The following is a 13,883-nucleotide window of genomic DNA, read 5'->3' as shown; positions in this document are numbered from 1 at the left end:
GAGTTCCAACCCTGTAAAATACTCATTTTATCAACATCATTTGTGAAAGAAATGAAGAAGGGAACGGTTAAAAGTTTCTCAGAACAGAAATTTTAATTTCTGCATTTTTCCTGCTTACATGTTAAGGAGAAATACACTTTCTCATAAGCTTGCTAACTTCTTTGAATTACGCCACCCGAAAGCTTGCAAACACCTGAAACTGGTTTAGTTAATACAGAACCATAGAATGGCTCATGTTGGGAGGGACCTGAAAGATCACCCATGAGATCAGGGACCTGAAAGACCACCCATGAGATCAGGTTGTCAATGGCCTCGTCCAACCTTTGGGGATGGACACAACTTCTCTGGACAACCTGTTCTAGTGCCTCACCACAATCAGAGTAAAGAGTTTCTTCCAAATATCTAATCTAAACATTTCTCTTTTTTTTTTTTTTTTATTTTTTTGGTTTCAAACCAATACTGCTAGTCCTATCCCTACACCCCCTGACAAAGAAACCCTCCCCAGATTTCCAGTACCTGCCTTTAGGTACTGGAAGGCTGTTACAAGGTCTTCGTGGAGCCTTCTCTTCTCCAGGCTGAACTACCTAAACACTCTCAGCCTGTCTTCATATTTGAAACTAATATTTGAAATTAATATGTGATATTAATACTCATCCAGCAGGTAGTGATGCTTTAGAAACAAATGATGCAGCTTCACAAACTAGGTTGAAGCATCATTCTTTTTAAGTAGTTGACACTGAAGAATGAAAGGCTTTCAGCCACCAAATAATTCTATTCTTGAAATATAACATCACAGTCAATCAGTGGAAAGTATTTTTCTCATGAGACTTGCACAACCTTTTATAATTATTTAAAGATGTTGGAGCTAATGACTATTTTCCATTAAAGAGTGTGTGTTACTTTACACTTAAATAAATAATTTTTGAATATATTTCAAGGATATGTTTATTTAAAACTTTATAGCCATTGGCATTTTGTTTTGATTCTTCCTCCTACTACCATTTGTCCACATTTGAATACAGGGAGGTAGCTGTTTGTTTATAGACAAGTGTGAAAAGAAATAAAAACTATAGAATGAGAGCAAATGTTCTTGGGTCACCAGGAACAAGAGAAAACACACAGGAATACATGCATTTTTGCTTTGCATCTTGACATTTTTTCCCAGATTGGAGGAAACAGAATTTAATTTTATTTCCCAATACCAAGTGAATTATATCTGTACACCACTGCTGGTTTGGAGTGTGGATGGTTCCCATTCTTTCAAGAACAGGGAAGAGTCTTACAAATGCTGGGCACTGATTTCACAAAGTGCTGGGTACTTCTAGGGCTGGGGGGCCACAAACTCCTCTCAGTTCTGGACCATCGTAAGAACAACACATAGCAGAAATATTGCTTTGCTTAACACCCCATAAATTGAGGTTAAGCTTTGATTTATAAAGCCTTGTCAATGTCTGAGGCAAGGTTCTACAACATAGAAAAACAAACAAACAAACAAAAAAAGGCTGTGTTTGGAAGATTTGTACATTTTCTATTCTGGAAGGCTATGGCAGATTCACTATGTTGGAAAGCCAGTGCATGAGAAACACAAGAGAAGTCAAAGATGCAGGAGAAGAATGCAATAACATGACCCCTGTGTTCTCTCTGGCCTCCAGAGACCCCTAGAAGAGGTTGGGGTATAATCATGGGCCAGCAGCATCTAGTAGGTGAAGCATAAGGAAAAGAGAAAGTCTGAAACAAATAATCTTGCACATGAATTACTGCCCTTTCTTTCTATCCCATTATTCCCTTACCATTACTTTTACACAACTTTGTCCATTGTTCTGTTTCCTCCATCTACTTTCTATACATTTGGTGGATTTTTTCCCCTGATTTCTTATTCTTTATTCTTAGTTTCTGACCTGTGGTGTATTCCTCCTTTCTGTTGCTATTTTCTATCTCCTGTTCTGCATTATTTCTAATTAGCTCCCCACCTTCAAATATCACAGCCAATTGAGATTTTGAGTGCATTCTTTAAAAAAAAAGGAGAAGCTTGTATGATTTACTGTTTGTTGTTACAACAGACATTTAATAACTGTTGAGAATCTTGGTCAAATTTCATGGAGGAAAGATTTCAAAAATGGTCTTTTGACTTCAACTTTATAAAAACAGATTAGTAAACAAAGAACCTAGTGAGAGAGAGAGATTATGATACAAATTTGAAGCTATTATTTGCACTAGAAAATCCACTGTAACTGCTATAAGTGAAAGAAAGGCATAGGAAAGGAGGCTTCTACAGCTCACAGGGGACTCCTTGATTACTGTGATACACTGTTCTTTCTTCTCCTCTATTCCCAGCAAGGAAGTGTCTCTAGAGCATATTTGCAAACCTATAAGTAGGCATCATAAGGCCCAGGAAATGCATTCCTGCATCATAGCAGCAGTCTATACCATCAGATTTCATATGAAGCAGAACCCTGCTAGACTGACTGTGTGTGATGAATGAACAGATGAGCATGTCACCAGGCAGCCCAAATCAGATTATTCAATGTGCAGAAAATGCCTACAGGTTACTTTTTGTTTCAATTGAGAGAGAAAGGAACATCACTTTTATTTAAGTTCCAGACAAAACTTGAGGGAAAGGGAAACTTTAGAACCTGTCTCACACTCTGAGTGATTTAAGAAGAATAAGTTCTGTGATTCTGAAGCCATCAATGATCTGACAATATTTGGTTCTGAATATTCTGAGTAAAACACTGGAACAATGGTACATATCTTGCAGGCTGCTAAAGAGAAGTATCTTTAAAACACTGTGTATCCTGCTCAACAGGCAATATTTCAGTATAATGCAAGCTACTATGCTGGTGGTAGGTTAGTACAAACAGTCAGTAAAGCAATCACATGATCTGACAGAGAATATGAATTATAGCTAGAATTACTTTATTTTGCATATGTGAAATGGACAAGAATTACAAAATTACAAAACTGCATAACACTTTCATAAGGTTGCAAGGAACAAAATTGAAGAACTGCATTCAGCTAAAGAACTATGTGTACCAGTCTCTCAGCTGACTTTTTAAAGCTCTTATTTTGCAAAACATTATGAAACTCATTTTTTTTGAAAACATAAAAACATTTCTGACTTCACTTGCTGGTTCCCCTTCCATAAATAGTTTTATTTATTTATTTATATGTTATTTAAAAGGATAAAGTGCTACTTTTATGGCAGTTAACGGAGTTGAACAGATACTTATTTTGGAGGGCAGAATCACAATAGCCCTACCTAGCAGTTCCTCAGATAATATTTTATAAAACTTTTTTTTTTTTTTTTTTCCCTCCACTATTTTATTTTATTTTCTCCACACAACTTGAGGCAAAGTGGTTTCAGCCAGTGTCTCCATTGGACTCTGTTTAGTGGGTGGGTAATGCATTACCAAACAGCCGTAGCTTCCAGCAAAGTGAATTCCCAAGATCTGTAAGAATGAGATGCTGTACTGTGCTTTAATTCTATTCAGTACCTGTCAGAGCTGTGTGAGAATACTTCTATAGGTTCTTCTGTAGTTTTTCCTCAGATTGGAAAGGGAGCAAATAAAAATAAAAATAAAAATAATCAGAAAGTCTTAAAAGCAGAAGAGGAGACTAATTAAAGTCAATGGACGAATTAAAAGTGGAAAATGATTAGCAGAGGGATGGAAGGAAATAAAATGAAAAGTATGGAAAGAGAAAGATGAAAGAAGTAAGAGAAGAAAAAAAAAAAAAAAAAAAAAAAGAAAGAAAGTATTTCCTAAATGTGCTTTCAAGATTGTCCCTAATGGATTTCATGACATCCGAATTCTAGCAGATAGCATGTGCTGAAAATGCTGCAGATGGCTCAGCTCAGCAGCAAGGATGGCTTGGAAAGAAAACAGTTCCTGTGGCTGCCTCAACAGACTGTTTACAGCAGATACCTTCAGTGCCCAGCCATTGTCATGAAACAATGCTTGTTCCCTTATTTGAGGCTTCTGTCTGGGTGCTTCAAATGGCTGATTTGTGTGTGATTGAAACTGGGGGTGGGGGGGGGGGGCTTGATAGTTCAATTCCTGCTGCTGAGGAACAGCCCCAAAGGTTTCCTTTCTCTTAACAGCAAGCAGTGTTGAGTGGGAAAAGCAGAGCAGGATTATATCTATGAAATATTCAATGTATAATGAAGGCTTCCTTCAAAAAATCACACCATGAAAAGCACATTCATTAATGTAACCTTCCATGGCTTATAATCACTTCACATCATAGTTCATATGGAAGAGGTTTAGATGGAAGTCCTCAATCAGTGAATTCCATTTCCATTAACAGAATAGATAGTAGGTTTTTGCAAGTTGTTAGCTAACAAAGCTACTGACCTTCTATCTGTACTACTACCTAACAGATGGCCACTACCTAACGGTGGCCACTGCTGTTAGGGTGCCACCTTAGCATGTTTCCAATTAGGAGTCCTCACACCCTAAAAGGATGCACTTCAGCTGTGTGTGAGGAAACACTAATGTCTGGTTTTGTACACAAATCTAGTCTTGAGACCAGTCTCTTAAACTGTCTGAACATAAAGAAAGATGCTGGTTGTATACTAATGTATACGACTACTATATACTAATATATACAACAATATATATAATATATACTAGTATATACAACAAATATATACTACTATATACTAATATATACAACAATATATGCTAATGTATACAACCAGCCACAAATATACCTGCCACAAATTCTGAAGATTTTCAATTAATTTCATAGTTTGGTGGATCACAGTATTCCTCCTTCTCTATAAAAGAGTTTGAAGACTGTAAATGCTTCTGTTCATGTGTATTTGCCTATTAATGTTCATTATCTATGTTAAATTAGCATAAGACAATTAGACTAACCTTTTACCAACCTGTTCTCTTCAAAGACTATTCCATAATCTGTTCCATCTTACTTTTAACAAACAGTTAAGGACATGCAGAACACTCTTACTGTCCAAAGAAATTGACTGCCTGAAGATCTCAAGATCTCATACATCTTTAATAACATGTTTTAACATGTTTTAACTCATTATTTTATTTATTTATTTATTACTTAACTGCTTACTTCTCCATTAAGAAATACTGGTCTCTTTCCTTCTTAATTTCAAAAAACATGTCAAATTTTCTTGATTATCATAACATTTAAATATCCTAATTTCCCTGTCTCCTGTGCTAAAGCGGTCAGCCAGTGACTAGCCCGCTTTGCTACTTTACCCAAGCAGGTATTAATCATCTGGATGGCTTGATGAGAAAAGATGCAAAGACCAATCTATTCCAATTACAGCTGAATCCAGTCCCATTCACATTAAATCACCGTATACATATGCAAGTTACGCAGTGAAGAATCAAGGACTACTATTTGACAGAGCTATTTGAATGTAGTCATAGTCACTTGTCATTATAAATCAGGTAGCATCAACCCTTTCATCATCTCATTTGGTTTTCTGTGAACTCTCTCCTGTTTATCAGATGGTTTCTGATAATTAAAAAGCCAGAACTGCAGACAGCCTTCTAAGTAACTAATTGATATATTACATGTGGAAACCATCCTTTTAAAAGTAGGAGCCATAATTGAACCCCTCCATACTGAATTAAGTGAACTGGCAAAATTAGGGAAACATCTTTAACTCATTTCTCCAAAGCAAATAATTTTGACAACAAGGTCTGCCCATAAAAATAAATAAATAAATAAATAAATAAATGTATTTAATACTTTCAAGTAGATAGCAAACACACTGGGTATGAACAAAGAATAACAGAAACCAAGCCAGAACCACTAGAATCACCTACTTAAATTGTAACAGTCCAGCAAAATACCTCTAAAACAGGATAATGCATATGGAAATGCAGAATTCAGAGTATCTCTAGACATGTACAGTCCAGGCAACTGAGTTGAGAAGAGTAAGTGACTTCAGGCTTACTGCAGATGCTTTCCTATATGTAATCTCTGTGAAGTACACCTGAACAAAAATAACATGTTAAACTCAGAGGAACAAAAAATAACTGTCAAGAAGAAGCCAGAAAGCACTCTTATTTCCAGTACGATCACTAATAGAATAGCATGTCAATTTTTGGAATTCACATTCAGAAAATGATGTGGAAGTAGTAAAGTACTCATTTTAAGGATACAAAATGCTCTGAGCAGGTAAAAAAAAGCTTCTACAACTGAAGTTTCAGATGCTCAAATGATTGAAAAGAAGATCAAGGTGTGAACTGATTATTGTCTATAGGCATTATCAGAAAGTAAGAGAATAAGGAGCTTTTCAAAGTTGTTAAAAAAGAAATGATAAGATAAAATGGCTAGAAGTAGAAATTACACAAAATTGAGCCTGAAATGAATTCAATATCCTATTTGTAAAGAGAACTGAAGCATCAGAATATTTTGTTAATATATATATATATATCTCAAAATTCTACATTTATAATGTCTTCAATGCTTGATCTAGTTTATAAGAAGAACTGAAAGCTGTCCACACCCAGGGATGTGGTTGCCTAGCATCGTTGTACTTTATGTACACCCCTTTTGTTTGTTTTTCACAGACAATACAGCCTACAACACTGATCTGCATATAAACTGCATATACAATTCTTCATTGGAACAATGACTGTAATTCAGTTTACATCACCTAAGCCATAGTGAATTTAGATGGTGGCTTATAGCGACCAGTTAGGATTTTTTTATTATTATTATTTTCTCAATGTATATATAACTGTCAAGAATACTATGCCTTTTCTGCTGTACCCCTGCTAGTATTCTGCTCTCTCCTTCCTTTCCCAGCCTTGCACTGACACTTTTCTCACAGGATGGTGAGCTGAGATAGCTGACGGAGGATGTCACCAACAATTGAGAGACCTGACCATTAGCAAAACCTCTCTATTTGTGATCATGATAAATGGACTTCTCCAACTTTATTATAAAGCTTGAATGAATGGATTAAATCCAAAGCTGGCAGAGATGCAGTTCAGTTGCAGTCTAATCTTAACTGAGCTGACATTTCATGATGCCAATGCCAGTTCTTCCAACAGTTAAGGTATAACAGAATGTTCCACCTTATAGGGAAAAAAAAATAAAAAAAAATAAAAAAAAATTGTGATCAGCAAGAACTTGTGTGTTTTCAACAGAAACAGGCAGGTAGTTGCCTTCCACTGAGAAGTCATTCCCTGCCAAAGCTGATATACTCTAATGTAAAACCTGCTAAAAAGTATAAGTGACCTTGCATGTTGCCTGCAGAGAAAAGAGCTGTCTCATATTTTTCCCAGTGAAGGATTTATCACAAGTGTAATATTATTTTGAATACATTGTATATCAGATATACTCTGAATAGCATCAGTTTAAAGTTTTCTGACTTACACCAAAGATCATTTTGATCCAGTACACTTGAAAAACAGATCATTATTTTTAAAAGGAAGCTACTGTGCTATATTCCACAAGTTATGAAGCATGCAACCAGAGCTTCAGAATAACATATGCTTATATGAAAGGATAAAGCTCACTGAAGCACAATACATGTATATTATCTATAGACATATGGGATAGAAGTTGGACAAGGAAACATTTCACTGAGGTAGTGAAATTCTAGCACAGTCCTCCCTGCAACTTAAGTAAGTGTATGTTCTGGGATAGTGAGCCTTGAAATGATGTAAGACCCAAATGTTACTTTCCAATGTTGGATCTATTGATGCCAGCAAAACTGCAAAACTTCTAGCTCTGATCCTCAGCCTTTTCCAGTGCAGTCTGGATCATGCACTGATTTATTTCCAAGGGATTAACAAATAGCTGAAGTGAACCAGTTCTCCAGGATGCACTTCATGGTGTGAGAGCTGCTTCTGTTTACTGGGGACTCTTGCAATTAGGACTTTCTTAAAATGAATAGACACTGAATTTGCTTTATTGAGACTGAATAACAGGTAAACTAAACTAAAAAATAGGCAGTCTGAACCTCAATTAAAAAAAAAAAAAAAACAAAAAAAAAAAACTGGGCATTTAAATTTCTATGACATAAGTTCCTACATCGTAAAAAACATTACTGTTTTTCCACAGTATGGAACTTATTTTGTACTCAAGATCCTGAAACTAATCAGATGAGTCACCTGTATTTGTAGATATAAAGTGTTTGACAAAAAGGAAATCAACAGAGAAAGCAAGCCTTCTCTAACCAGCTCAGGCCAAGAAATACATCTCTTCACATTATTCCTCAAACAAACAAACAGAAAACCTCTTCTTTAATTCCTTCTTTTTCCCTCTGGATAAATGGCTTGTTCTGAATTTTGTTTTTGCTTATTTTAAGATTGAAGCCTGGAGAAATTTATATAATATTTTCCAAAATTACATATTAAAACTAAAAATATTTTAGTTTAACAAAACTCTTTGGGTAATTGACGATTCTTTTATTTATTTGTTTATTTAAGTGGCAGCAAATTAACTGGCAATCAGTCTGAGAAATAAAATCTGAAAAAAAAAAAATGTTTTCTGTAATGTAAAAACAGCTTATTAGAAAAAAAAAAAAGATATGTAATTTATTTATTTATTTATTTATTAAATCCTTTTCTCAACTTAAATGCTATTTTCTCAGGACAGGAATAATGAAACTCCTTTTGCATACACCTATTCTCCCTATCTCTTCATAAAAGTATAATTTTAGTTACTAGCTACCAGAAAAAACAATAGATTATCTTCATACCCTTAAATAAATGAACTTAGTATTAAGAAAATAAAAGTATTAAGAAAGTATTAAGAAAAGAAAAACACAAAACAAAAAAGAATAACATTTCATTCAGCCCAGAAGATGCATGTACAGGTAGATTATGGAGAAATCAGCATTTAAAGGCTGCCTAAGTAATATATATATATATTATAGTAAAATATAAAGTCATATGTATATATATACATGTATATATATATATTAAGGAAACAGGAATTTTCTATTTTATTTGCTAGCCCAGGTACATCAATTTGTTTGTTCTCTTTGGAAGTCACTGTACATCCCCTCAGTTAATTATTGTTAATGTTTTGCAGAGTGTGCTGCAATTAATTCTTGTTACTAGTGTAATTAGTTTGCTAAATATAAACAAGTAATGCTTGGCCTTAGAATTTAGAAGCTCTTTTGTGTATTCTTTGTAACACTCCAAAACAGACCTAAAACCAGAGGCTTGAGCTACATCATGCTAGGGACCATGAGAGTACTGGGCTCACCAAGAAGATGTGGGTATAAAAAGGCATTTGTTATCAAAACCTGTTTCAAATCCATTAAGATTATTAGGGTTTAAAACTTGTAAGTCAACTTGAAGTAGTTTTGAATGGTTCTGAGCTGACCTGAGATCTGTCATCAAACCAGAGAAGACTGAGCATCAAAACCTTTTTAAACTGGAAAAGCATATACATTTAGCATTAGAAATCTGTAATTTCAGTATGGATTCAAGTAAAAATCAATAGAAAATCTACCTTTTCTCACATATTCTTCAACATTTTTTTTTTTATTCCTTTCTATTTATTTATTTATTTATTTATCTTTATTCCTTGTTTTAGCCTTATTTTGGTCTGAACATGCAACAGAGCTATGGCAAAGTGTATAGCTGTGCTTGATGGCAGACACAACCCACACGAAGTAACAAATTAGCATATTGCTCTGAAAACCTAAACAGTACTATTTTAAGAACACTTTGAAGAGATGACTCATTGTAGGGAATCTATAATCTACAATTACAATACAGAAATCTCTTCCCAGGTGAAGAGCTTAGTACATTTTAACTAAATGCCAGTATTATCTACTATCTATTATCAGAACTTTTTGTTTGTTTTTGTTTTTCCCATTTATAAAGTAGTGACTGCTTCCCCCCTCCCCCCCCCCCCCCCCCCGAACTAATTTAGAAATGTGAAGTGACAGTTTTTCAGCCACTTGCAGTTTATATGTTATTATCCTTATGTGGTGAGTATCAGGCTTGGATGTGCTGAGTTTACCTTTTTTAACCAATTCCTGTGAAATTTTTACTAGAGTGAATAGCCCAAATAACAAGAAATTGGCTGTCCTCATGGATTATCTACCATCTTGGAAAACAGAACTGAAGGGACAACACTGACAAACCATAGCAAATACTCTATAACTACCAACACCAATAACACATCCATTGTTGTTGTCCCCTTCCTTATTCCTTCCTGCCCACATGAAACGGCCACCCACAGTCCCTTAAAATGTGTGCAATTGTCAGTGCAAAGACCTCCATACACATAGTATGAAGTGGCACAGGAGAGCAGAAGACGGTGGGAAACAGAAAATCAAAATGCCCAGGGGATCCATAGAAGTGAACTGTGTTCAGGGTAAAATGATATCTTCTAACATTTCTGCAATTTGGCTCTTAAAGAAAACTCTTTCCCAAACTCATTTATTTAAAACTGAACAAAATGAAGAACTGAAAGGTTAAAAGAGATATAAAAGATGTTTGTTTCCAACTCAGCAACTGAACCCCGGATATTACTCCTTTTAACATGGCTTAAGAAGGGAAGGAGGAGGGAGAGGAAGAAGGAAATCAAGATATTACCTATATATCATCTTATACATCACTTACCTATCAAAGTCTAGGATGAAAATGGAACATTTCCCCCCCCCCCCCCCCCGCCCCTCTCATTCTTATGCTACCCTGACTCTGTTTTTGTAGTTAGATGCATAATTTCCTAGACAGAGTGAATCTAGGTCACTAGGAGAAAGAAGAGCTCATATTGTAGAATGGAAGGAGTCCTTCAGGCCTTTTTCTATTTTTAATTCAGTGTAAATTAATCCTAATCCTGCATAAATCCAGTATAAATTAATCCTGCCTAAGCACCAGTCAAAATGTTACTCTATGGTTTATGGAGTAACACCAGTTCTCCCTTATCTCTATCAGCATGCCATCAGTTGGACTAGCTCACTATTCCACTGAAATATTTCATGCCCATTCCATGGGGAAACTCATAGCAAATAAATGATTAGAAAGGAGTCTGCCTCTTTTCTTCTAGTCTTAACTATCTCGGTTGCTGTTCTGTTCCCCAGTTTATCTCAGAAGGTTTTCAATAATCCCACTGAATATCATACTAGACATTTCATCCCATTTTTATTTCTCTAGACCATACAGACACACAATTCTTCTTAAATAATTATCTGGTCTGTCTTCGGAGACATGCCATTACCTTCTGTAATCCACAGTTTTGAAGGCTTTAATGTCATGAAATCATCAGCTAAGGTTTTCTGAACAATGACACAGTGGGATTTGAATAAACTTTTGTTTGTTTATTTTAAAATTTGTGTTCTAAAACTCTTATCAGTAAATGGAAACTCTGAAGTTTCCTCAATAAGTATATAATATTTAGCTGTTATGATTCAATCACAATGTAAATATGGTACAGCTTGCAATATTTTTTGTTTTGGTGAATGAGTTTTCAAAATTACATAAGTCTTACAAGAATGTTTGGAAAAAATTGCTGCCATCTTTTGGGTGCACTCAGGAAAAAAAAAAAAAGTTACATTTTGCTGAAAGTTCCAGCTGACACAACCTGTACATCTGCTTTACCATAGATAAGATAATTTGAAACTGCAGAAAGTTATTCTGAGATAACCAATATTTTCTTCTTTCCCGTTTTGCATAGTGATCCCAGCATAATATCTGTGCAAGAATTGTTTGTCTGGTTAAGGATTACTGGTGGGAATTAGCTCTCATTGAAAGATATGGCACTGAAGTTGAAGCCAAATATAAAGAGAAAACACAGATTATGGATATACACAGGAAATTATATCAATTCCCATTATTCAACTTTACTATATATGTTTTTTATATGTATCTATACCTGGTCTTATTGTTTGGATAGGAAATAAAACTTGTTTAATCTACTCAACTGTTACAGTTTAGTGTTTCAGATTGTTTATCCTGAAATTTGGAATCTAGCCTTTATATATTATATTTTGTTTGGTTTGTTATTTTCCTCTTTCTTTTTGAATTTCCTAGACATGTAATAAATGTTTGTTGTGTGGCTAGCTTAATATACTGGCTTCTAAGACAAACACTGCATGTTCAGCGAAGTCTTTTTAAGAACAGGGAATGCTAGTGTCAGTGAGAATAAATAAGAGGTGATAATATCTAGGAAAAAGAAAATGTTGTCTGGAGAAAATAATTACTCCTCTTAAGAGATACCATTGTCAGACAATAGCATATCTTGCCAGTACTGGACAGTGATATTAAAATATGCTGCAAATCTACCTTATCACCTGGCATGAGACTCAGACATGCATTCTGTACCTGACGGGACGGGAGAGGAGAGTAACACCAGCTGAGCCATAGTGATACTCAGCAAAAAAGTCAAAGGAAGATGTGGGGAAGAAAACACTGTCACTGTAGGCATCCTCCACACTTTGCACATAGAGCTGACTTGTAGTTAGTAACATTTCTGCCTAGGCTCAAGGAGGCCAACAAGTTACATCAGCACTATCCATCACTAAGTGTTGCAGTGACACGAGCATCTGCTGTAACACTAACAGCAGCAAGCTAACAACTCTCTCCTCTATACAATAGAGACAAGGTTGCTTTTTCAAAAATATCTAATAAGAAAAGGCTTATATTATTTAACTGTAAGAAATTAAGCTGACTCACTGCCCCAATCATGAATTATAGACCTTTATCCAAATCATGTGCAAAAAAAAAGAGGAAATTAAATCTTATTAAATCATTCTTATTCTGTGAACTTTACACTCCCAGTTCACCCCTTCTCCCAAAAAATGTTGCTGCTGAAACTTACCGCTTTTGCCAACTCCCCCTGCTCCTAGCATCACCACCTTGTACTCTCTGGAGCCTGCTGAAGAATTGCTGGAGGAGCTGATCATTTCATTTTCTAGCTCCATCTTGCACGAGGCAGAAGAAGGGAGCAAAAGGGAAGAAAAAGCAACTGGCAGGTGCTTTCTATGATCTTAAAGAACTATAAAATCTCCTTTAAAAAAAGAAAAAAAAAAAAAAAGCAGAAAGGAAAGGTATAATACAAGAGATTTATCAGCCTCGCACTCGCTGCTGTGCCTGTGTTAGCAGGAGAAGGTCTCATAGCAACCACGTTAACAGCTTCCAATAAAAATCTCCCTCTGCCCCCTCCCAGCTTTGTATCATTCTCTGTGTTTCTCTTCCTGGACAGAAGCAGTTTTGTGAGGCTCAAGAGCTCTGATACCTCTGGGTGTTGCTGTGTCATTGGAATCAAATTTAGCAGAGCCTCCAGAACAAAGAAATAGATCACATTTCCTAATTATGACGCTTATTATTGCACATACCACTTGCTTGAATTTTAAACAATAAAAGACTACCAGAAAACCTCCTTGCCACCTTGGAGTTAAATGTTCATCCTATGTTCAGAAAGTTTGCTAGATTTACATTTAATACAATCAGAAGCAAAATGACTAACAACTTCTACAAGTCTTTGTTCTTCATGAAGCTACTTGCAAAGTTTTCTAAAGTTTAGCTTGTCCCGAGATCATTTCATTTTATTTCAGTTTGCATCCTTTATTTGTAGAAATAAGCCACATATTTTGAAAAATATCTGTGAGGTGTTTTTTGTTACTGTTGTTTGTTTTTCCCCTCACAGAACTTCAGAAGGTGACAGGACGAGGGGGAATGGGCTTAAGTTGAGCCAGGGGAGTTTTAGGTTAGATGTTAGGAAGAACTTCTTCACTGAAAGGGTTGTGAGGCATTGGAACAGGCTGCCCAGGGAAGTGGTGGAGTCACCATCCCTGGAAGTCTTTAAAAGATGTTTACATGTAGAGCTTAGGGATATGGTTTAGTGGGGACTGCTAGCATTAGGTCAGAGGTTGGACTCGATGATCTTGAGGTCTCTTCCAACCTAGAAATTCTGTGATTCTGTGA

General features: G+C 35.6%; 1 protein-coding gene across 1 annotated transcript in view; it reads right to left on the bottom strand.

The window, feature by feature from the left end:
* Positions 1–12,880, bottom strand: part of RIT2 (Ras like without CAAX 2) — a gene marked incomplete at both ends in the record, with an annotated part of 201,176 nt that extends 188,296 nt beyond the window's left edge. Inside the window, one exon of the mRNA XM_084305050.1 lies at positions 12,778–12,880. Coding sequence (XP_084161176.1) covers positions 12,778–12,880 — 103 coding nt within the window. The remainder of the gene's footprint in view (positions 1–12,777) is intronic.
* Positions 12,881–13,883: the final 1,003 nt, after the last annotated feature.

Source organism: Netta rufina (assembly GCF_964035555.1).
Source record: "Netta rufina genome assembly, chromosome: Z".
NCBI lineage: Eukaryota > Metazoa > Chordata > Aves > Anseriformes > Anatidae > Netta > Netta rufina.
This window is presented reverse-complemented; position numbering and strand designations above follow the sequence as displayed.